At 46.2% G+C, this 22,500-nt stretch overlaps 1 protein-coding gene across 1 annotated transcript in view; it reads right to left on the reverse strand.

The window, feature by feature from the left end:
• dstyk (dual serine/threonine and tyrosine protein kinase) overlaps window positions 1-22,500 on the reverse strand; it is a 46,584-nt gene that overhangs the window by 17,173 nt on the left and 6,911 nt on the right. The window contains exons 2-5 of the mRNA XM_056237977.1: window positions 14,694-15,097; window positions 8,570-9,034; window positions 7,954-8,149; window positions 191-429 (exon numbers count right to left, since the gene is read on the reverse strand). Of these exons, the coding sequence (XP_056093952.1) occupies window positions 191-429; window positions 7,954-8,149; window positions 8,570-9,034; window positions 14,694-15,097 (1,304 nt within the window). The remainder of the gene's footprint in view (window positions 1-190; window positions 430-7,953; window positions 8,150-8,569; window positions 9,035-14,693; window positions 15,098-22,500) is intronic.

The raw sequence follows: 22,500 nt of genomic DNA on the forward strand, positions 1-22,500 counted from the left end.
GTGTGTGTGTGTGTGTGTGTGCGTGTGTGTGTGTGTGTGTGTGTGTGTGTGTGCGCACCTGCTTGAGGTGGTTGGACGTGACGTTGTGAGCGCAGGGCTCGGCGGTGGACTTCTCCAGGCTGCCCAGGCATCTCTCTAGCGTGTGTGTGTGTGTGTGTGTGTGCGTGTGTGTGTGTGTGTGTGTGCGCACCTGCTTGAGGTGGTTGGACGTGACGTTGTGAGCGCAGGGCTCGGCGGTGGACTTCTCCAGGCTGCCCAGGCATCTCTCCAGCGTCCCCACGAAGCTCTCGCGCAGGTAATCCACCGAGCTCGTCAGCTTGTTCGCCACCGCCTGGTTCAGCCGGATCACGATTAGGTCCTGGATCTGGCTGATACACACCTTGATGTCTTTAGAGCTCATGGGCTCCGCGTTAGACGTCATGATGATGTCTGTAACACACACACACACACACACACAGTCAATCAACCAGTGCTGACTAGGGTCAGGAATCGGATACTTGTTATAAAATTAAAGCGCTCATATTCCTGCCGTCTCTATAATAACACTAATCACACAAGACAGAGAACACACACTCGCTCTTCACTGAATAACTGTAACTATATCTGTAATGTATATTTTATTTATAAACTACAGTTATTTTACATTTGATTACAGTTTCTGCACCTGAAAATCTTAAAACACAGTTTATTTCAATCATATCTTTGTTCAGTTGTGTCTATTTTGTTCCGATCGCTAATGTTTTATGTGTTCTTGTGTAATGACTGAGTGTTTATTGTGTGTAATAATGCTGGAAGTGTGTATTAGTTGGGCTAGTTGTTCTTCTATGGTGTGTTTAAACCTCAGGCAAACGCTGCTTGTGTAAGTGTTCTTCAGCTGATGATTTCTGCTCATGATATTCAGCTGCAGTTTCAGCTTTAGCAATAACACTAGATGTGAACGATATCTGAGCTTTATTTTTACCTTATTGGAATCGAAATTATGAATCGATAAGCAGAATCAGAATCGTTAAAACTCAAGCGACCCCGACTGTGTTCATCTACATTACTGTGAGGATCCAGATGTACATCACTCGTGTATGTGTGTGTGTGTGAGTGTGTGTGTTATGAAGCAGCGGCCGACAAGCGCAACATCCTGAGGAAACCCTTCGAAACGAGACTCGCGTCGCTACGGTAACCGCACAGTCACGTGACACCCATGAACACTAATGGATCAACTCAAACAAACAATAATAGGGCAATATCAGTGGATTTCCCCCTCACACACACACGCAGTCACACGCACGCACGCACACACACACACACACACACACACACACACACACACACACACACACACACGCAGTCACACACACTCACACACGCACACACACACGCGCACAAACACACGCGCACACACACACACACACACACACTCGCACACACACACACACACACACACACGTTTGGTTTGACCACAGTAGATCAGCATACGCTAGTAAAGGGGAAGTTTATCCTTCTAGTGGTTTCAGAGCATCAACTCTAACCGTTTAACTAAACTAAACTAAACTATAATGTCTAAAACTATAGTAACTATTTTACCTGACATCTGTCACTTACAAATGGACGGCCAAGGATGTTAAAAAAATTTAATCTCAATGAAATCTAAATCACAACATTTAAGATAACTTGTATAACTGGAAAAAAAACAAAACAGAAAATAAACAGAAATGGCCACAACCACACGATCGTCTCAGTTTTAGATGCAAGCGCTGTTATAAACATTAGCCTTAACACACATTAAACATGAAGCTGAAATAATGGAATAAGACTTTGGCAGCCCTAACATACTCAAATAAAAGCAAAATAAGCAGAATCGACCAAACTCTGAAACTAAAACTGAAAGAAACTAAATTGAATTTTTTTTTTTTAAACTTGTTAAATGTAATTGTTTTTCTAATGATTAAAAACTAAAACTACACAAGGTTAAAACAATGAGCTAAACAGAAAAAAAATTAACAATGATTTAAGTTTTAAAATGTAATTTTGTATTTCTAATGATAAAAAAACTAAAACTAACAATGATAGAGTGCAAACTAATCAAACAAACTAAATTTAATCCATCAGCGTTAAAGGTGCAGTGTGTAAGTTTAGCGCATCTAGTGGTGAGGTTGTGAATCGCACCCAACAGAAGTTACGGTGGCCAACAGGAAGTGATGTCGTCGTCTGAGACAGCAGAGTAGACAGTTAAACAATGAGGTTTCTTTACAAAGATAAATTAAGAGATATGTTTACTTAATTATTCAGTAAAACGATGGTATTGTGAATATTATTGTTACTTGTTCATCATTGTGTCAGTGTTTTATTCGCTGACTTTAGCAGCTTCTTTACACGAAACACGCTTGTCTGTTCAGGGCTACCGTAGAAATATGTCGATATAAGAGGACCCGCGGTGTGTGTAGAGAGACGCCTGTGCAGTTGAGCTCTGGTCTTGCCTCGCCCTCTGCCCTGTGACCTCTGACATCTGACCTCTCCCCTGTGTCTTCTGCCCTGTGCCCTCTGCCCTGTGACCTCTGTCCTTCTGACCTCTGCCATGTGTCTTCTGCCCTGTGCCCTCTGTCATGTGTCCTCTGCCCTGTGTCCTCTGCCCTGTGTCCTCTGCCCTGTGTCCTCTGCCCTGTGACCTCTGCCCTGTGACCTCTGTCCTCTGCCCTGTGTCCTCTGCCCTGTGCCCTCTGCCCTGTGCACTCTGCCCTGTGTCCTCTGCCCTGTGCCCTCTGCCCTGTGTCCTCTGCCCTGTGCCCTCTGCCCTGTGTCCTCTGCCCTGTGCCCTCTGCCCTGTGTCCTGTGCCCTCTGCCCTCTGCCCTGTGTCCTCTGCCCTGTGTCCTCTGCCCTGTGCCCTCTGCCCTCTGCCCTGTGTCCTGTGTCCTCTGCCCTGTGCCCTCTGCCCTGTGTCCTCTGCCCTGTGCCCTCTGCCCTGTGCCCTCTGCCCTGTGCCCTCTGCCCTGTGTCCTCTGCCCTGTGTCCTCTGCCCTGTGCCCTCTGCCCTGTGTCCTCTGCCCTGTGCCCTCTGCCCTGTGTCCTCTGCCCTGTGCCCTCTGCCCTGTGTCCTCTGCCCCGTGCCCTCTGCCCCGTGTCCTCTGCCCCGTGTCCTCTGCCCTGTGTCCTCTGCCCTCTGCCCTGTGTCCTCTGCCCTCTGCCCTCTGCCCCGTGTCCTCTGCCCCGTGTCCTCTGCCCCGTGTCCTGTGTCCTCTGCCCTGTGTCCTCTGCCCTGTGCCCTCTGCCCTGTGCCCTCTGCCCTGTGCCCTCTGCCCTGTGTCCTCTGCCCTGTGCCCTCTGCCCCGTGTCCTCTGCCCCGTGTCCTCTGCCCCGTGTCCTCTGCCCCGTGTCCTCTGCCCCGTGTCCTCTGCCCCGTGTCCTCTGCCCCGTGTCCTCTGCCCCGTGTCCTCTGCCCCGTGTCCTCTGCCCCGTGTCCTGTGTCCTCTGCCCTGTGTCCTCTGCCCTCTGCCCTGTGTCCTCTGCCCTGTGTCCTCTGCCCTGTGTCCTCTGCCCTGTGTCCTCTGCCCTGTGTCCTCTGCCCTGTGTCCTCTGCCCTGTGTCCTCTGCCCTGTGTCCTCTGCCCTGTGTCCTCTGCCCTGTGTCCTCTGCCCCGTGTCCTCTGCCCCGTGTCCTGTGTCCTCTGCCCTGTGTCCTCTGCCCTGTGCCCTCTGCCCTGTGCCCTCTGCCCTGTGCCCTCTGCCCTGTGTCCTCTGCCCTGTGCCCTCTGCCCCGTGTCCTCTGCCCCGTGTCCTCTGCCCCGTGTCCTCTGCCCCGTGTCCTCTGCCCCGTGTCCTCTGCCCCGTGTCCTCTGCCCCGTGTCCTCTGCCCTGTGTCCTCTGCCCTGTGTCCTCTGCCCTGTGTCCTGTGTCCTCTGCCCTGTGTCCTCTGCCCTCTGCCCTGTGTCCTCTGCCCTGTGTCCTCTGCCCTGTGTCCTCTGCCCTGTGTCCTCTGCCCTGTGTCCTCTGCCCTGTGTCCTCTGCCCTGTGTCCTCTGCCCTGTGTCCTCTGCCCTGTGTCCTCTGCCCTGTGTCCTCTGCCCTGTGTCCTCTGCCCTGTGTCCTCTGCCCTGTGTCCTCTGTCCTCTGCCCTGTGTCCTCTGCCCTGTGTCCTCTGCCCTGTGTCCTCTGCCCTGTGTCCTCTGCCCTGTGTCCTCTGCCCTGTGTCCTCTGCCCTGTGTCCTCTGCCCTGTGTCCTCTGCCCTGTGTCCTCTGCCCTGTGTCCTCTGTCCTCTGCCCTGTGCCCTCTGCCCTGTGTCCTCTGCCCTGTGTCCTCTGCCCTGTGTCCTCTGCCCTGTGCCCTGTGTCCTCTGTCCTCTGCCCTGTGTCCTCTGCCCTGTGTCCTCTGTCCTCTGCCCTGTGTCCTCTGCCCTGTGTCCTCTGCCCTGTGTCCTCTGCCCTGTGTCCTCTGCCCTGTGCCCTCTGCCCTGTGCCCTCTGCCCTGTGCCCTCTGCCCTGTGTCCTCTGCCCTGTGTCCTCTGCCCTGTGCCCTCTGCCCTGTGTCCTCTGCCCTGTGCCCTGTGCCCTCTGCCCTGTGCCCTGTGCCCTGTGCCCTCTGCCCTGTGCCCTCTGCCCTCTGCCCTGTGCCCTGTGTCCTCTGCCCTGTGCCCTCTGCCCTGTGCCCTCTGCCCTGTGCCCTCTGCCCTGTGTCCTCTGCCCTGTGTCCTCTGCCCTGTGCCCTCTGCCCTGTGTCCTCTGCCCTGTGCCCTGTGCCCTCTGCCCTCTGCCCTGTGTCCTCTGCCCTCTGCCCTGTGTCCTCTGCCCTGTGTCCTCTGCCCTGTGCCCTCTGCCCTGTGCCCTCTGCCCTGTGTCCTCTGCCCTGTGCCCTCTGCCCTGTGTCCTCTGCCCTGTGCCCTCTGCCCTGTGTCCTCTGCCCTGTGCCCTCTGCCCTGGGTCCTCTGCCCTCTGCCCTGTGTCCTCTGCCCTCTGCCCTGTGTCCTCTGCCCTCTGCCCTGTGTCCTCTGCCCTGTGTCCTGTGTCCTCTGCCCTGTGTCCTCTGCCCTGTGCCCTCTGCCCTGTGCCCTCTGCCCTGTGCCCTCTGCCCTGTGCCCTCTGCCCTGTGCCCTCTGCCCCGTGTCCTCTGCCCCGTGCCCTCTGCCCTCTGCCCTGTGTCCTCTGCCCTGTGCCCTCTGCCCTGTGTCCTCTGCCCTGTGTCCTCTGCCCTGTGCCCTCTGCCCTGTGCCCTCTGCCCTGTGCCCTCTGCCCTGTGCCCTCTGCCCTGTGTCCTCTGCCCTGTGTCCTCTGCCCTGTGTCCTCTGCCCTGTGTCCTCTGCCCTGTGCCCTCTGCCCTGTGCCCTCTGCCCTGTGCCCTCTGCCCTGTGTCCTCTGCCCTGTGCCCTCTGCCCTGTGTCCTCTGCCCCGTGCCCTCTGCCCCGTGTCCTCTGCCCCGTGCCCTCTGCCCCCTGCCCTGTGTCCTCTGCCCTGTGCCCTGTGTCCTCTGCCCTGTGTCCTCTGCCCTGTGCCCTCTGCCCTGTGCCCTCTGCCCTGTGCCCTCTGCCCTGTGTCCTCTGCCCTGTGTCCTCTGCCCTGTGCCCTCTGCCCTGTGCCCTCTGCCCTGTGCCCTCTGCCCTGTGTCCTCTGCCCTGTGTCCTCTGCCCTGTGTCCTGTGTCCTCTGCCCTGTGTCCTCTGCCCTGTGTCCTCTGCCCTGTGTCCTCTGTCCTGTGTCCTCTGTCATGTGTCCTCTGCCCTGTGTCCTCTGTCCTCTGCCCTGTGTCCTCTGCCCTGTGTCCTCTGTCCTCTGCCCTGTGTCCTCTGCCCTGTGTCCTGTGTCCTCTGCCCTGTGTCCTCTGCCCTGTGTCCTCTGCCCTGTGTCCTCTGCCCTGTGTCCTCTGCCCTGTGCCCTCTGCCCTGTGCCCTCTGCCCTGTGCCCTCTGCCCTGTGCCCTCTGCCCTGTGTCCTCTGCCCTGTGTCCTCTGCCCTGTGTCCTCTGCCCTGTGCCCTCTGCCCTGTGCCCTCTGCCCTGTGCCCTCTGCCCTGTGCCCTCTGCCCTGTGCCCTCTGCCCTGTGTCCTCTGCCCTGTGTCCTCTGCCCTGTGTCCTCTGCCCTGTGTCCTCTGCCCTGTGTCCTCTGCCCTGTGTCCTCTGTCATGTGTCCTCTGCCCTGTGTCCTCTGCCCTGTGTCCTCTGCCCTCTGCCCTGTGTCCTCTGCCCTGTGTCCTCTGTCCTCTGCCCTGTGTCCTCTGCCCTGTGTCCTCTGCCCTGTGTCCTCTGCCCTGTGCCCTCTGCCCTGTGTCCTCTGCCCTGTGTCCTCTGCCCTGTGCCCTCTGTCCTCTGCCCTGTGTCCTCTGCCCTGTGTCCTCTGCCCTGTGTCCTCTGCCCTGTGTCCTCTGTCCTCTGCCCTGTGTCCTCTGCCCTGTGTCCTCTGCCCTGTGCCCTCTGCCCTGTGTCCTCTGCCCTGTGTCCTCTGCCCTGTGCCCTCTGCCCTGTGCCCTCTGCCCTGTGCCCTCTGCCCTCTGCCCTGTGTCCTCTGCCCTGTGCCCTCTGCCCTGTGTCCTCTGCCCTGTGTCCTCTGCCCTGTGCCCTCTGCCCTGTGTCCTCTGCCCTGTGTCCTCTGCCCTGTGTCCTCTGCCCTGTGTCCTCTGCCCTGTGTCCTCTGCCCTGTGTCCTCTGCCCTGTGCCCTCTGCCCTGTGCCCTCTGCCCTGTGCCCTCTGCCCTGTGTCCTCTGCCCTGTGTCCTCTGCCCTGTGCCCTCTGCCCTGTGTCCTCTGCCCTGTGTCCTCTGCCCTGTGTCCTCTGCCCTGTGTCCTCTGCCCTGTGCCCTGTGCCCTCTGCCCTGTGCCCTCTGCCCTGTGCCCTCTGCCCTGTGTCCTCTGCCCTGTGTCCTCTGCCCTGTGCCCTGTGCCCTCTGCCCTGTGCCCTCTGCCCTGTGTCCTCTGCCCTGTGTCCTCTGCCCTGTGCCCTCTGCCCCGTGCCCTCTGCCCTCTGCCCTGTGCCCTGTGCCCTCTGCCCTGTGCCCTCTGCCCTGTGTCCTCTGCCCTGTGTCCTCTGCCCTGTGCCCTCTGCCCTGTGTCCTCTGCCCTGTGTCCTCTGCCCTGTGCCCTCTGTCATGTGTCCTCTGCCCTCTGCCCTGTGTCCTCTGCCCTGTGCCCTCTGCCCTCTGCCCTGTGTCCTCTGACCCCTGCCCTGTGTCCTCTGCCCCTTGTCCTCGGCCCTGTGTCCTCTGACCTTGGGGTCAAGTTTGACCCATACCTTTCTTTTGACAATCATGTCACCTCAATTTGTAAGACCTCGTTTTTTCACCTCCGTAATATTTCCAAACTGCGTTCCTTTCTTTCCTTCCCAGCTGCAGAGAAGCTCGTCCATGCCTTTGTCTCCTCCAGGCTGGATTACTGTAACGCACTCCTGTGGGTAATCCCTGGTAGGAGCCTTCAAAAGCTCCAGTTTGTACAGAATAGTGCTGCCAGGGTCCTAATGAGGGTGCGGAAACACGAGCACATCACCCCTATCCTAAAATCCCTTCACTGGCTCCCTGTTTATTTCCGCATAGAATATAAGATCCTCTTGCACACTCACTACTGTCTGCATGGTGCGGCCCCCACATACGTCACTGATCTCATTTCCCTACACACCTCCACCCGGACCAGAGCAGGCAAACGGCATCTCCTGGTTACACCTAGGACACGGCTTAAGACTATGGGCGACAGGGCTTTTAAAGCATCTGCCCCTCATCTATGGAATGCCCTTCCAGAACATCTCAGAGCTCCCATGACTGCGGATGTTTTTAAAAAAGAGCTTAAAACTTATCTTTTTAGAAGAGCGTATTTTTAAGTATTTTAATGTATTTTTAAGTGTCTGCGTATTGTATTGTCTCTATTTTTTTATTTTTTATTATTATTTTTATTTTTTTGTAAGCACTATGAGATGTCAAATGTATAGTGCATTATAAATAAAATTCATCATCATCATCATCATCATCTGTGACCTCAGACCTGTGCCCTCTGACCTGTGAACTCCAGGTTGGCGGCGTCCTCCAGCAGCTGCTCCTTCATGCTCTCGAGCGTCTCCACGATCATCTCCTTCATCTCCTCCTGCTTGCGGTTGGCGATGGCCATGAGGGAGGAGAAGAGCTCGCCCTCCTTTTCGCGGGTGTATTCCAGGCGCCGCGGGGTGATCTGAAGATCCCGCTGCATGTCGAACGCCTCAAACACACACACATCCAACAGCACGTCACGCACTTCGTTTGTGTTTACGTGTGTTTACATCCAGCCGGTTGTTATCTCTTACACCTGTGTGGTTGTGTGTGTGTGTGTGTTATCTCAGAATAAACACCTTCAGGTGTGTGTGTGTCTTTTTGAATTTTCTATTCATCAAAGAATCCTGAAATTAAAATGTACACAACTGTTTTCAACACTGATAATAATCATAAATGTTTCTTGAGCCTCAGATCCTCATATTAGAGTGATTTCTGAAGGATCATGTGACACTGAAGACTGGAGTAATGATGCTGGAAATTCAGCTTCAGATTTCTCTGGAAACTGATACATTATGAGCAGGATTTTTGGATGAACAGAAAGCACAGCATTATTAGCGGTGGATGTTAGCTAGCGCTAGCGTGTCACCTGGTTGATGAAGAGGTCGAGGCAGCGGCAGTGCACGGCGTTCAGCAGCGTCGTCGCCTCCACCTGCTGGCTCTGCAGAACCTGCCTCGCGAACGGCACCAGGACCCGGTGCAGGCGCTCCAGACCCTCTCCCAGAATGCCTTGCATCTTCCCGGGCGTCTGAGCCGGAGCCCCGCAGGCGCAGTTTCCCGCCGCGCCGCCGATCAGCTCCTGAGACACGAGCTGCGCGAACAGAGCGGAGCGCTGGCCCGGCGGGTCCGGCGCGGGTTCGGTCGGGATGCGGACGAAGCACACGGGGTACGGCAGCGTCTCGCGCACCTTCTGCAGCTCGCTCAGCTGATCCGCGCTCAGCGTGGCCTTGCTCACGGCGTAGAGGATGATGGGAAGGATCCCGCGCCTGCAGTCCTCCAGGGCCTCCTCCACGGGCTGGACGTTACGGCACGGGAGAACCATGATCTTCACCTCCTGTCGGGAACAATACAGGACAGAACACGCTCAGGACTAATGCTGGTGAGTGTTCGAAGAGTCAGGGCTGGGCAGCGATTAATCGCGATTAAAATAAAAGTTTGTGTTTACTTAATATATGTGTGTGTGCTGTGTACAATTATGTTGTATAATACACACACATGCATGTAAATATATAAGAAAAATTTGTTATTTATATATAAAATATTTATATTTGGGCAACGATTAATCGCATCCAAAAAAAGTTTGTTTACATAATATATGTGTGTGTACTGTGTATAATTATTTTGTATATATAAATACAAACACACACACATATATTTAAGATCAAATATTAAGAAAAATGTGTTATTTATATATAAACATTTATATTTGGGCAACGATTAATCACGATTAATCGCATTCAAAATAAAAGTTTGTGTTTACTTAATATATGTGTGTGTGCTGTGTATAGTTATGTTGTATAATACACACACATGCATGTAAATTTATAAGAAAAATGTGTTATTTATATATAAAATATTTATATTTGGGCAACGATTAATCGCGATTAATCGCATCCAAAAAAAAGTTTGTTTACATAATATATGTGTGTGTACAGTGTATAATTATGTTGTATAATACACACACATGCATGTAAATATATAAGTAAAATGTGTTATTTATATATAAAATATTTATATTTAGGCAACGATTAATCACAATTAATCGCATTCAAAATAAAAGTTTGTGTTTAGATAATATGTGTGTGTACTGTGTATAATTATTTTGTATAAACACACATGCATGTAAACACAGTATATAAGAAAAATGTGTTATTTATATATTAAATATTTATATATTATATAAATTATTTATAAATATATATACAGTATACATGCAAATATTTCTTAAATATATATACGTATATATATATATATATATATATATATATATATATATTTATACAAAATAATTATAAAACAGTACACACACACATATATTATCTAAACACAAACTTTTATTTTGGATGTGATTAATCGTTGCACAGCACTAATACAAATATATCAAAATGTTTCAATATTGGGTTTAATTTCATATTTTTAAATTAAGAATTTTCAACTAAAATTAAAGAATAATTTTCTAAAATGAATGAATATTACAATTCAATTATTGTAAAATCTCTGATTAAACATTTAATTCACTCATTAAACATTTTTCACATGTTTTTGTTTTTAAACATTTCAATTAATATATTAAAAAAGTATATAAAAGCAAACGTTTGAATAGTTGGTCAAATCAGTTTTGATCGATTCATTTTTTCTAATTGCCAACAAAAATGTACTGCAATTAATGAATAATATGAAATATTGACAAAACAAGATAGAAAATTGGTATAAATTTAAATGACAAAATCTTTAAATAAACACTGTATTCATATAATGTTATTTCATATATTTTTCACATCAAATTTTTTTTTGTTCTGACACCTTTCTATTCATAAAAAAAAAAAAAGAATTAAAACATGTTTAAATACAATTGGTCAGTTACATTTTTATATATTTGTTCGATAAAAATGGTCAATATTCTATAATTTGATAACTACTGTAATAACTAAAATTAGTTAATATTGACAACCTTTCAATTATGACAAAAACTATGATTAAACTGAATAACAATATTTCATGAGATCAATTTTTCACATTAATAACAGTTTCACAATTTTTTTGTGACATGATTCAAATAATATATAAAGAACAATATATACAAGTAAAACGTTTTGAATGTTTACAGAAAGTCAATAAAAGTTTATATTTGGTCAATAAAATTTGGTAAATTAAACTGTAATTTATAAGCATAAAATTAACTAAAATGTACAGTATATTCAAAAAGAAGAAAAGTTTTAATTCCATTTGAGGATATTTTTCAGCACACTTTTCAACCAGTTAATTTCCACATTGTTTTCTAGTCTGCATTAAGATATGTAATATAGCTGCAAAATTATATAACTCTTTTTTCCAACTAAAATCGACTAAATTTTTCCCACCAAAAATTAATAAAATTAATTTATATGAATAATATGTTGACAAAAGAAGATATAAAATTGGTATAAAATTGAAATTATGACAAAATCTTTGAATTTAAATTCTTTAAAAAACATTGTTTTTAAAACTTTTAATTCCTTTTTTGAGGATATTTTTTCCAGTCTGCAAAAATATTTTTAATACATCTGCAAAATGACATTAATCTTAGACTTCTGTGTAGTTTATCGGCACCTGATGCCCGTGGGAACGTAAACAGTGTAAAATGGCGCCTGTAAGAAGCATTTCTACAGATAAAGGAGTGTGGGTTCAGGAAATATTAGATACGCAGGGCCAAAGTTCGACTGTATGATTCCTCTTAACCCGCAGCCGCAGAGGGAATAAAGAGCGCTAGCACACTAGCACAATAGAGTCAGTCAGTGCCGTCTCTGACACAAGAGCCACAGAGCGCTGGAGTCTCTCTGAACAAAGATGGCCTGCAAACACACTCCTCAGAAACGCCCGGCTGAGCCGCGGGCCCATCAGACCCCGACCCAACAAAGATCCGATTCAAGCGCATCAAACACGCTCTCCACTGCTACAGCTAACGCATGTGTGTGTGTGTTTTAGCAGGAATTCTGGGAATGTGTTCACAGGACACACACATTTCGCTCCCTGCCGTCAGCGTACGCTGGGACCGGACCACGAGCCCCGCGCTAATTAACGTCTGGGCACTAACGTGTGTGTGTGTGTGAGTGTGTGTGTGTGCGCGCGCGTGTGTGTGTGTCCACCGAAAGCAGACGGGTTTCATTTGAGAGCAGACGTGATTCTAGCAGATGTGTGTGAGCACTGAACAAACACACGAGTTAAACACAATGACACGGTTCGAAACCGCAAGAGAGAATCATGCAGAAAGATCTGTTCTGGCTGAGACACACACACACACACACACACACACACACACACACACCGTTCGAGTCCGATCTAAAGCTGAGCTGACTTTGACCAACGTCTGAGCTGAGCTGGATTTGCAACTGATTCAAACTGGAGTGAGTCTGATGCCAAACTGATTTGACTCTGATTTGAGTCACATTCAAGAGCAGAGTCTGAATCAAGACCGATCTGAAAACTGATCTGAATTTGAACTGGATTCTGATTTGCAACTGATATAAGGGTACGTTTACGCGACAATACGCTTAAAACGGAGAAGAGGTCCTTAGAGTTTTTCGCGTACAGACGTCAGGCGACTGTAAATGCGCAAAAACTGTTTCCATTGCAGTTTTGCGAAATATTCATTTTTCGAATTTCATGAAAAACCACCTCATGCGAGCGTAAAAATGTTTTTGCGATAAATTTGCGAAATCGACGTGTTTCCATTGGGCGTATTTTCAATTCTCAATTTCAATTTGCGCAATTTGAAGGGTAATGGAAACGCGGCTAATGACAAGCTGCGCATAAAAAAAAAAATTCGCAACCTTTGCGATTTCATAATCGTGATAAGCCAACTCGATTTAAAGGGTTAGTTCACTTTAAAATGAAAATTAGCCCATGATTTACTCTCCCTCAAGCCATCCTAGGTGTGCATGACATTCTTCTTTCAAACGAACAATCAGAGTTATATTACAAAATGTCCTGGCTCTTAGAGTTTGTCGCGTACAGACGACACCATCGTCAAAACGATCCATGAAAACGACTAAAAGCGCTGTGTTCTGCTGCCAGGCCACTAGATGGCGATGAAACACTACACACTGAACACGTGATACGCATGTGCATGACGTCATCGTCTTCAGAGATTCGTGATTTTGCTGTTCACACAGAGACCGTTTTCAAACACTTGCACTTCGAAACCCATTTTCAAAACTTTGCGTTTTCAGGCGCCCAAAACGCCATCGTCGTGTAAACGAACGGCCAAAAACGCATAAAAAGTTTTACGTTTTTAGTTGAAAGCTGTATCGTGTAAACAGCCCCTAAAGATTGAGTCTGATTCGCAAACGATCAAAGGCCTTAATGAGGCAGAGTTCGAATCATCTGAAACCAATTTGAGTTGGAGTGATCTGGATTTACACCGGTCTGAAAGGGATCAGAGTTTGAGAACAGATTGAACAGAGTGTTTTAGAGTAACTGAAGTCTGATTCGCAACTAATCCAAGATTGAGTCTGATCTCACTTAGACCAAAGTGATGTGACTCTGATTTTCAACCAATCCAAATCTGATTCGCACCTGATCCAAGACCTTTGTGTTGCAAAACTGATTTGAGTCTGATTCGAGTCCCATTCGAAGCAGAGTCTGAATCAAGATTCAGATCCAAGACCAATCGGAGTCTAATCTGAATTTGATCCGAGTTTGATTTGACACTGAAATTAAACTGATCAGAGTTTGATAGCAGACTGATATAAGACTGCGTCTGATTTGAGACTGATTCAATTCGCAATGGATCCAAATCATTAATGAGTCTGATAGAAAACTGATTTGACTCTGATCAGAGTCTTAGACTAATTGAAGTCTGATCCAAGACAGAGTCTGATTTGAGATTGATCTGACTTTGACCAAAGTGAACAGAGTCTGATTTGGGACCAGTGTAAGACCTTTAATGATTCTGATGTGAAACTGGTTTGAGTCTGATTTGAGTCCCATCCTAATTCAAAACAAATCTGATTTTGATCTGAGTCTGATTGATAGTAGACAGTTCTGTGTTTTAGACGAACCAGAATCTGATTGGAAACTGATTCAAAATGGATCTGAAACCAATTCAAGTCTGATGTTAGTCTGGTATCACACTGATCTAAAACTGATCAGAATTGGTTTCAAGTTTGATTAGACTGATCAGTGTTTTTAGACTTATTTTAAGTATGATCCGAGTCTGATCCGAGTCTGATTTGAGTCTGATCTGAGACTGATCTGAGTCTGATCTGAGCCTGATTTGAGTCTGATCTGAGTCTGATCTGATCTGAGCCTGATCTGAGCCTGATCTGAGTCTGATCTGAGTCTGATCTGAGTCTGATTTGAGTCTGATCTGAGTCTGATCTGAGTCTGATCTGAGTCTGATCTGAGCCTGATTTGAGTCTGAACTGAGTCTGAACTGAGTCTGATCTGAGTCTGATCTGAGTCTGATCTGAGTCTGATCTGAGCCTGATCTGAGTCTGTCCAAAAACGAAATCCAGAACTCATGAAAACAAGCGAGCTTGTGAAAGAAAGGAATCCAGTTTCCCCGTCTCCATGGAGACACACCTCAGCCTGGTGGGCTTTTTCATCTGTGGTCATGTGAAGCGCACCAGATCCACAGGACAGGCTTACATAAACACCAGAGAATGAGGAGCTGACTGATGTTTACAATGTTTACAATGTTAACAATGTTAAAGAGTTTTTAATGCCTGAGTGTTTATTGTGTGTAATAATGCTGGAAGTGTGTATTAGTTGGGCTAGTTGTTCTTCTATGGTGTGTTTAAACCTCAGGCAAACGCTGCTTGTGTAAGTGTTCTTCAGCTGATGATTTCTGCTCATGATATTCAGCTGCAGTTTCAGCTTTAGCAAGAACACTAGATGTGAACGATGTCTGAGCTTTATTTTTACCTTATTGGAATCGAAATTAGGAATCGATAAAATTCTAACGATACCCAATGCTAATTGAGAGAAACATGAGGACTGCATTAACCCCTGACCTGCAGAAGTGCGTGATGAAGCGTGATCTCCAGCTCGGCCAATCGCTGCGCGGGATCTTCGCACTCCTGGATCTCCAGGTCCTCGCGGGGAACCGTATCCCAGCGGCCACAGTGCGCCGCTAGCTGATGCACTAGCTCATACTGTCCCGGTAACGCCAAACTCAACCGCGTCTGGCGACCGTGCGTGAAACACAACTTCCTCCTCCTGCAAGCCCCGCCCTCAACGCCGCAGGCCCCGCCCACATCCGAGCCCAGGGGGAGGAGCCTCTCTCCCAGCATGCAGTTCAGGAGCTGGTATCGGGCCGAACAGTCCTGACCCAGGATGAGGATATAAGGGGCGCAGCCGACGACGTTCTGCAGGTGATCCTCATCGTGCCGCGGGAACGAGATGCACCTGAGCTGGCCTGAGACAGAGAGAAGCACACGCTTAACACACACGCTTAACACACACGCTTAACACACACGCTTAACACACACACGCGCTTAACACACACACGCTTAACACACACACGCGCTTAACACACACACGCTTAACACACGCACGCTTAACACGCTTAACACAAGCACGCTTAACACACGCACGCTTAACACACGCACGCTTAACACACGCACGCTTAACACACGCACGCTTAACACACGCACGCTTAACACACACACGCTTAACACACGCACACTTAACACGCTTAACACACACACGCTTAACACACGCACGCTTAACACGCTTAACACACACACGCTTAACACACACACGCTTAACACACGCACGCTTAACACGCTTAACACACACACGCTTAACACACACACGCTTAACACACGCACGCTTAACACACGCACGCTTAACACACGCACGCTTAACACACGCACGCTTAACACACGCACGCTTAACACACGCACGCTTAACACGCTTAACACACACACGCTTAACACACGCACGCTTAACACGCGCACGCTTAACACACGCACGCTTAACACGCTTAACACACACACGCTTAACACACGCACGCTTAACACGCTTAACACACACACGCTAAACACACACACGCTTAACACACGCACGCTTAACACGCTTAACACACACACGCTAAACACACACACGCTTAACACACGCACGCTTAACACGCTTAACACACACACGCTTAACACACGCACGCTTAACACGCTTAACACACACTCGCTTAACACACGCACGCTTAACACGCGGACGCTTAACACACACACGCTTAACACACGCACGCTTAACACACGCACGCTTAACACACGCACACTTAACACACGCACGCTTAACACACGCACGCTTAACACACGCACGCTTAACACACGCACGCTTAACACACGCACGCTTAACACACGCACGCTTAACACACACACGCTTAACACACTTAACACACGCACGCTTAACACACTTAACACACGCACGCTTAACACGCTTAACACACGCACGCTTAACACACGCACGCTTAACACACACACGCTTAACACACACACGCTTAACACACTTAACACACGCACGCTTAACACGCTTAACACACGCACGCTTAACACACACACGCTTAACACGCTTAACACGCTTAACACACGCACGCTTAACACACACACGCTTAACACGCTTAACACACGCACGCTTAACACGCTTAACACACACACGCTTAACACACGCACGCTTAACACACACACACTTAACACACGCACGCTTAACATGCTTAACACATGCACGCTTAACACGCTTAAAACACACACGCTTAACACACGCACGCTTAACACACACACGCTTAACACACGCTTAACACACGCACGCTTAACACACGCACGCTTAAAAAACACGCGCTTAACACACACAACACACGCGCTTAACACACACGCGCTTAACACACACGCGCTTAACACACACGCGCTTAACACACACGCGCTTAACACACACGCGCTTAACACACACGCTTAACACACACGCGCCCAACACACACGCGCTTAACACACACGCGCTTAACACACACACGCTTAAAGGGATACTCCACCAGTATTTCTTATTAAACTATGTTATTCCCTTAACTAAGACGAGTTGATACATACCTCTCTCGTCTCAGTGCGTGCACTATATCGCTCTGTATTGCCGCAAAACTATGTTAGCACTTAGCTTAGCCCATGCATTAAATATGGGCCAAGCAGAGAAGCGACCAAACACTTCCATGTTTTCCCTATGTAAACACAGTTACTCGAGTAGTGTAACTTGACCTGGGCTGGTGACACAAAATAAACCGTTGCGCTTTTCTAAGCGTTTAAAATTGATGACTATATTGTATGGCGGAATACCATAACAAGTGCTTTTGAGCACTTCGACTTGGCGCAATAATATCTTCACTCGTGAAAAGTCCTCTTACCGGCTCCCACTTCCTCTCCCCCTCCCTCTGACATTTCCGTCAATACAACCAACGTGACTTTTACTACCTGTGCTATTAGCAAACTGCAGATCATTTGCAATGGCGGACTTTGTAGATGATTATGACTTCTTTGTAGAAGACCCAGAGCCATATCTGTTTGAACCCGAGTACACGGAGGAGGAATTAGCTCTTATGGACCGTGAGAGGCAAGAAAGATAATGATCCAGAACAGACCGGAGCTGGCGAAAGACCACGGGCAAACAGCAATTGGTGGTGCAAGTGTGACAGTTGCGAACAGATGCCGACCGAAATTGAGAGCCTGTGCTGTTTAGAATGCTAACTAAGCTAACTAGCTTCCAACAACCTGTTACTTCGTCAACTCCGCTCGAACTACTACTACCGGCGCATGTCACGTTGGTTGTATTGACGGAAATGTCAGAGGGAGGGGGAGAGGAAGCGGGAGCCGGTAAGAGGACTTTTCACGAGTGAAGATATTATTGCGCCAAGTCGAAGTGCTCAAAAGCACTTGTTATGGTATTCCGCCATACAATATAGTGATCAATTTTAAACGCTTAGAAAAGCGCAGCGGTTTATTTTGTGTCACCAGCCCAGGTCAAGTTACACTACTCGAGTAACTGTGTTTACATAGGGAAAACGTGGAAGTGTTTGGTCGCTTCTCTGCTTGGCCCATATTTAATGCATGGGCTAAGCTAAGTGCTAACATAGTTTTGCGGCAATACAGAGCGATATAGTGCACGCACTGAGACGAGAGAGGTATGTATCAACTCGTCTTAGTTAAGGGAATAACATAGTTTAATAAGAAAAACTGGTGGAGTATCCCTTTAACACACACGCGCTTAACACACACGCGCTTAACACACACACGCGCTTAACACACGCGCTTAACACATGCGCTTAACACACACGCGCTTAACACACACGCGCTTAACACAAACACACACGCGCTTAACACACACGCGCTTAACACAAACACACACGCTTAACACACACACACACGCTTAACACACACGCGCTTAACCTGAACGCTAGGCTTACCGAGAACACATTTAAATGGAATATAAAGGGCTTAAAAGGGCAAATTTTTTACTCCATTTTTTTTAACCAAATAGTTATTGTAGAAGATTGAAAATCATTAAAAGCAAGAAGTGAAATATAGTAGAAATGTAGTTTTAAATAATCAAGTAATGTTTTCATAATGTTTTTTCACTAATTTAATGAAAGGAAGACTCATATTTAATAATTGTAATTAATATATAAAACAAGCACACACACACACATATACATATATAAATATTTGCAAACATATATTTTTACTAAGAAAAATTTATTTTAATTAGGGATGCACCGATATGAACATTTTGGCCAATAACCGATAGTTCTTTATATTTGAAAGCCGATACCGATATATATCGGCCAATAAATCTAAATCCACATTTTTGTATAATTGTTGAGAGCCTGATTACAAAAACAAAAATCTCACCATTAAAAGCCGCGTCCCAAACACACAATTATAATGCTGTTCTCATTATGATGTTATGTAGCCGATATGACAGACTTGTGAACTGGATTACCCTTTTTTTTTAAGTGATTTAAATCATATTTAAAGCATTTTAAATCCATCATGTTGAACAGTGCGCATCTGAAGAGTCTCAGCTGAGGGAAATAAAACATTACTTATCGGCTTTAATATATCGGGCAAATGTTCTTATCGGGCCGATAACGATGACGTCAAAAATTAACATATATCGGCCGTTACTGATACGGTGGCCGTTATATCATGCATCCCTAATTTTAATATTTAATTTAACAGATTCTCCAACAAAACAGAATTCCCACTAGATTGGTGGCAAAAACTAGAGGGAAAAAAACTATTTTAATATTGAAGTTGCTATTGAGTTTAAATCAGAGATGCTGTGAAAACATCATGATGTCTGAGATGCTTCAGAAAAACAAGCTTTGAAGCGGTGTGTCCTGAGGCATGCATCTCATGACCGTCTCTGAGCCGGACCGAACACACACACACACACACACTGAAATGCGCACACACACACACACACACACACACACACAGAAATGCTCACACACACACACACACACACACTGAAATGCGCACACACACACACACACACAGAAATGCTCACACACACACACCCACACACACACTCACACTGAAATGCTAACACACACACACTGAAACACACACACACTCACTCACACACACAGAAATGCTCTCTCTCTCACACACACACACACTCTCTGAGTCACTCTGGATATTATTAGGAAGTGCTCCTAATCCCGGAGCTGCTGAGTCACTGCTTTACACAACAGCACTGCACACCGTAATCTGAGAGAGCGCTGCATGCTAACACGCTAACGCTAGCAAACACATCACATCATGAACCGATGATTACCGCTGCGCTCACACACACACACGCCTCTCTCAGTCTGAGACCAGCAGCGTCTGATCACACATTTCATTTCAGCAACTAACAAATCAATAAACAATAGCCTACATACATTTATGTGTGTTTTGTAGCATTTAAAGTTGCTCATTTGTGAAAAATGGTTAAAAGAAATTATATATATATATGAAAATGTATCATATATATATGAAAATGTATTATATATATATATATATATATATATATATATACACTCACCGGCCACTTTATTAGGTACCCCATGCTAGTAACGGGTTGGACCCCCTTTTGCCTTCAGAACTGCCTCAATTCTTCGTGGCATAGATTCAACAAGGTGCTGGAAGCATTCCTCAGGGAGTTTGGTCCATATTGACATGATGGCATCACACAGTTGCCGCAGATTTGTCGGCTGCACATCCATGATGCGAATCTCCCCTTCCACCACATCCCAAAGATGCTCTATTGGATTGAGATCTGGTGACTGTGGAGGCCACAGTGGAGGCCATTTTAGTACAGTGAACTCATTGTCATGTTCAAGAAACCAATTTGAAATGATTAGAGCTTTGTGACATGGTGGAAGTAGCCATCAGAGGATGGGTACATGGTGGCCATAAAGGGATGGACATGGTCAGAAACAATGCTCAGGTAGGCCGTGGTATTTAAACGATGCCCAATTGGCACTAAGGGGCCTAAAGTGTGCCAGGAAAACATCCCCCACACCATTACACCACCACCACCAGCCTGCACAGTGGTAACAAGGCATGATGGATCCATGTTCTCATTCTGTTTACGCCAAATTCTGACTCTAACATCTGAATGTCTCAACAGAAATCGAGACTCATCAGACCAGGCAACATTTTTCCAGTCTTCAACTGTTCAATTTTGGTGAGCTCTTGCAAATTGTAGCCTCTTTTTCCTATTTGTAGTGGAGATGAGTGGTACCCGGTGGAGTCTTCTGCTGTTGTAGCCCATCCGCCTCAAGGTTGTGCGTGTTGTGGCTTCACAAATGCTTTGCTGCATACCTCGGTTGTAACGAGTGGTTATTTCAGTCACTGTTGCCCTTCTATCAGCTCGAACCAGTCTGGCCATTCTCCTCTGACCTCTGGCATCAACAAGGCATTTCCGCCCACAGAACTGCCGCTCACTGGATGTTTTTTCTTTTTCGGACCATTCTCTGTAAACCCTAGAGATGGTTGTGCGTGAAAATCCCAGTAGATTAGCAGTTTCTGAAATACTCAGACCAGCCCTTCTGGCACCAACAATCATGCCACGTTCAAAGTCACTCAAATCAACTTTCTTCCCCATACTGATGCTCGGTTTGAACTGCAGGAGATTGTCTTGACCATGTCTACATGCCTAAATGCACTGAGTTGCCGCCATGTGATTGGCTGCTTAGAAATTAAGTGTTAACGAGCAGTTGGACAGGTGTACCTAATAAAGTGGCCGGTGAGTGTATATATATATGTATATATGAGAATGTATAGAAGCATTCTAAATTGGAATTAAATGGTAAGGAATTAAATTGCGAATTTTTTTTTATTCATTAATAAACTTAAATTTAAAAAAAATTATATGTTCAGTAGCATTCAAACTTGCTCAATTGAAATTAAATGGTTATAGCACAAAATAAATGTAAATTTAAAATAAAATTATAAATATGTTGTAAAATTACATTTTAGTCAATCGTCCACACCATATAATAATTCGTTCTCTCATTTTAATAAATCGTGCACATGATATAATTCGTACCCTTGATTTAGTCAATTTTAGCCACATTGTACTAATTTGTTCCCTCAGTTAGATTTAAATAAAACAAGAGAACAAATTATTATATAGTGCGCACGATTTAGTAAAACGAGGGAACGAATTATTATATCGTGCGTACGATTTAGTAAAACGAGGGAACGAATTATTATATCGTGTGTACAATTTAGTAAAACGAGGGAACGAATTATTATATCGTGCGTACGATTTAGTAAAACAAGGGAACGAATTATTATATCGTGCGCACGATTTAGTAAAACGAGGGAACGAATTATTATATAGTGCGCACGATTTAGTAAAACGAGGGAACGAATTATTATATCGTGCGCACGATTTAGTAAAACGAGGGAACGAATTATTATATCGTGCGTACGATTTAGTAAAACGAGGGAACGAATTATTATATCGTGCGCACGATTTAGTAAAACGAGGGAACGAATTATTATATCGTGCGCACGATTTAGTAAAACGAGGGAACGAATTATTATATCGTGCGCACGATTTAATAAAACGAGGGAATGAATTATTATATCGTGCGTACGATTTAGTAAAACAAGGGAATGAATTATTATATCGTGCGTACGATTTAGTAAAACAAGGGAACAAATTATTATATCGTGCGTACGATTTAGTAAAACAAGGGAACAAATTATTATATCGTGCGTACGATTTAGTAAAACGAGGGAACGAATTATTATATCGTGCGTACGATTTAGTAAAACGAGGGAACGAATTATTATATCGTGTGTACAATTTAGTAAAACGAGGGAACGAATTATTATATCGTGCGTACGATTTAGTAAAACAAGGGAATGAATTATTATATCGTGCGCACGATTTAGTAAAACGAGGGAACGAATTATTATATAGTCCGCACGATTTAGTAAAACGAGGGAACGAATTATTATATCGTGCGCACGATTTAGTAAAACGAGGGAACGAATTATTATATCGTGCGTACGATTTAGTAAAACGAGGGAACGAATTATTATATCGTGCGTACAATTTAGTAAAACGAGGGAACGAATTATTATATCGTGCGTACAATTTAGTAAAACAAGGGAATTAATTATATTGTGCGTACGATTTAGTAAAACGAGGGAACGAATTATATTACGTGCGTACGATTTAGTAAAACGAGGGAACGAATTGTTATATCGTGCGTACGATTTAGTAAAACGAGGGAACGAACTATTATATCATGCGCACGATTTAGTAAAACGAGGG

The sequence above is a fragment of the Rhinichthys klamathensis genome, unplaced genomic scaffold (assembly GCF_029890125.1).
Source record: "Rhinichthys klamathensis goyatoka isolate OS25496 unplaced genomic scaffold, OSU_Roscu_1.1 h1tg000504l_1, whole genome shotgun sequence".
In the NCBI taxonomy this organism is placed as follows: domain Eukaryota; kingdom Metazoa; phylum Chordata; class Actinopteri; order Cypriniformes; family Leuciscidae; genus Rhinichthys; species Rhinichthys klamathensis.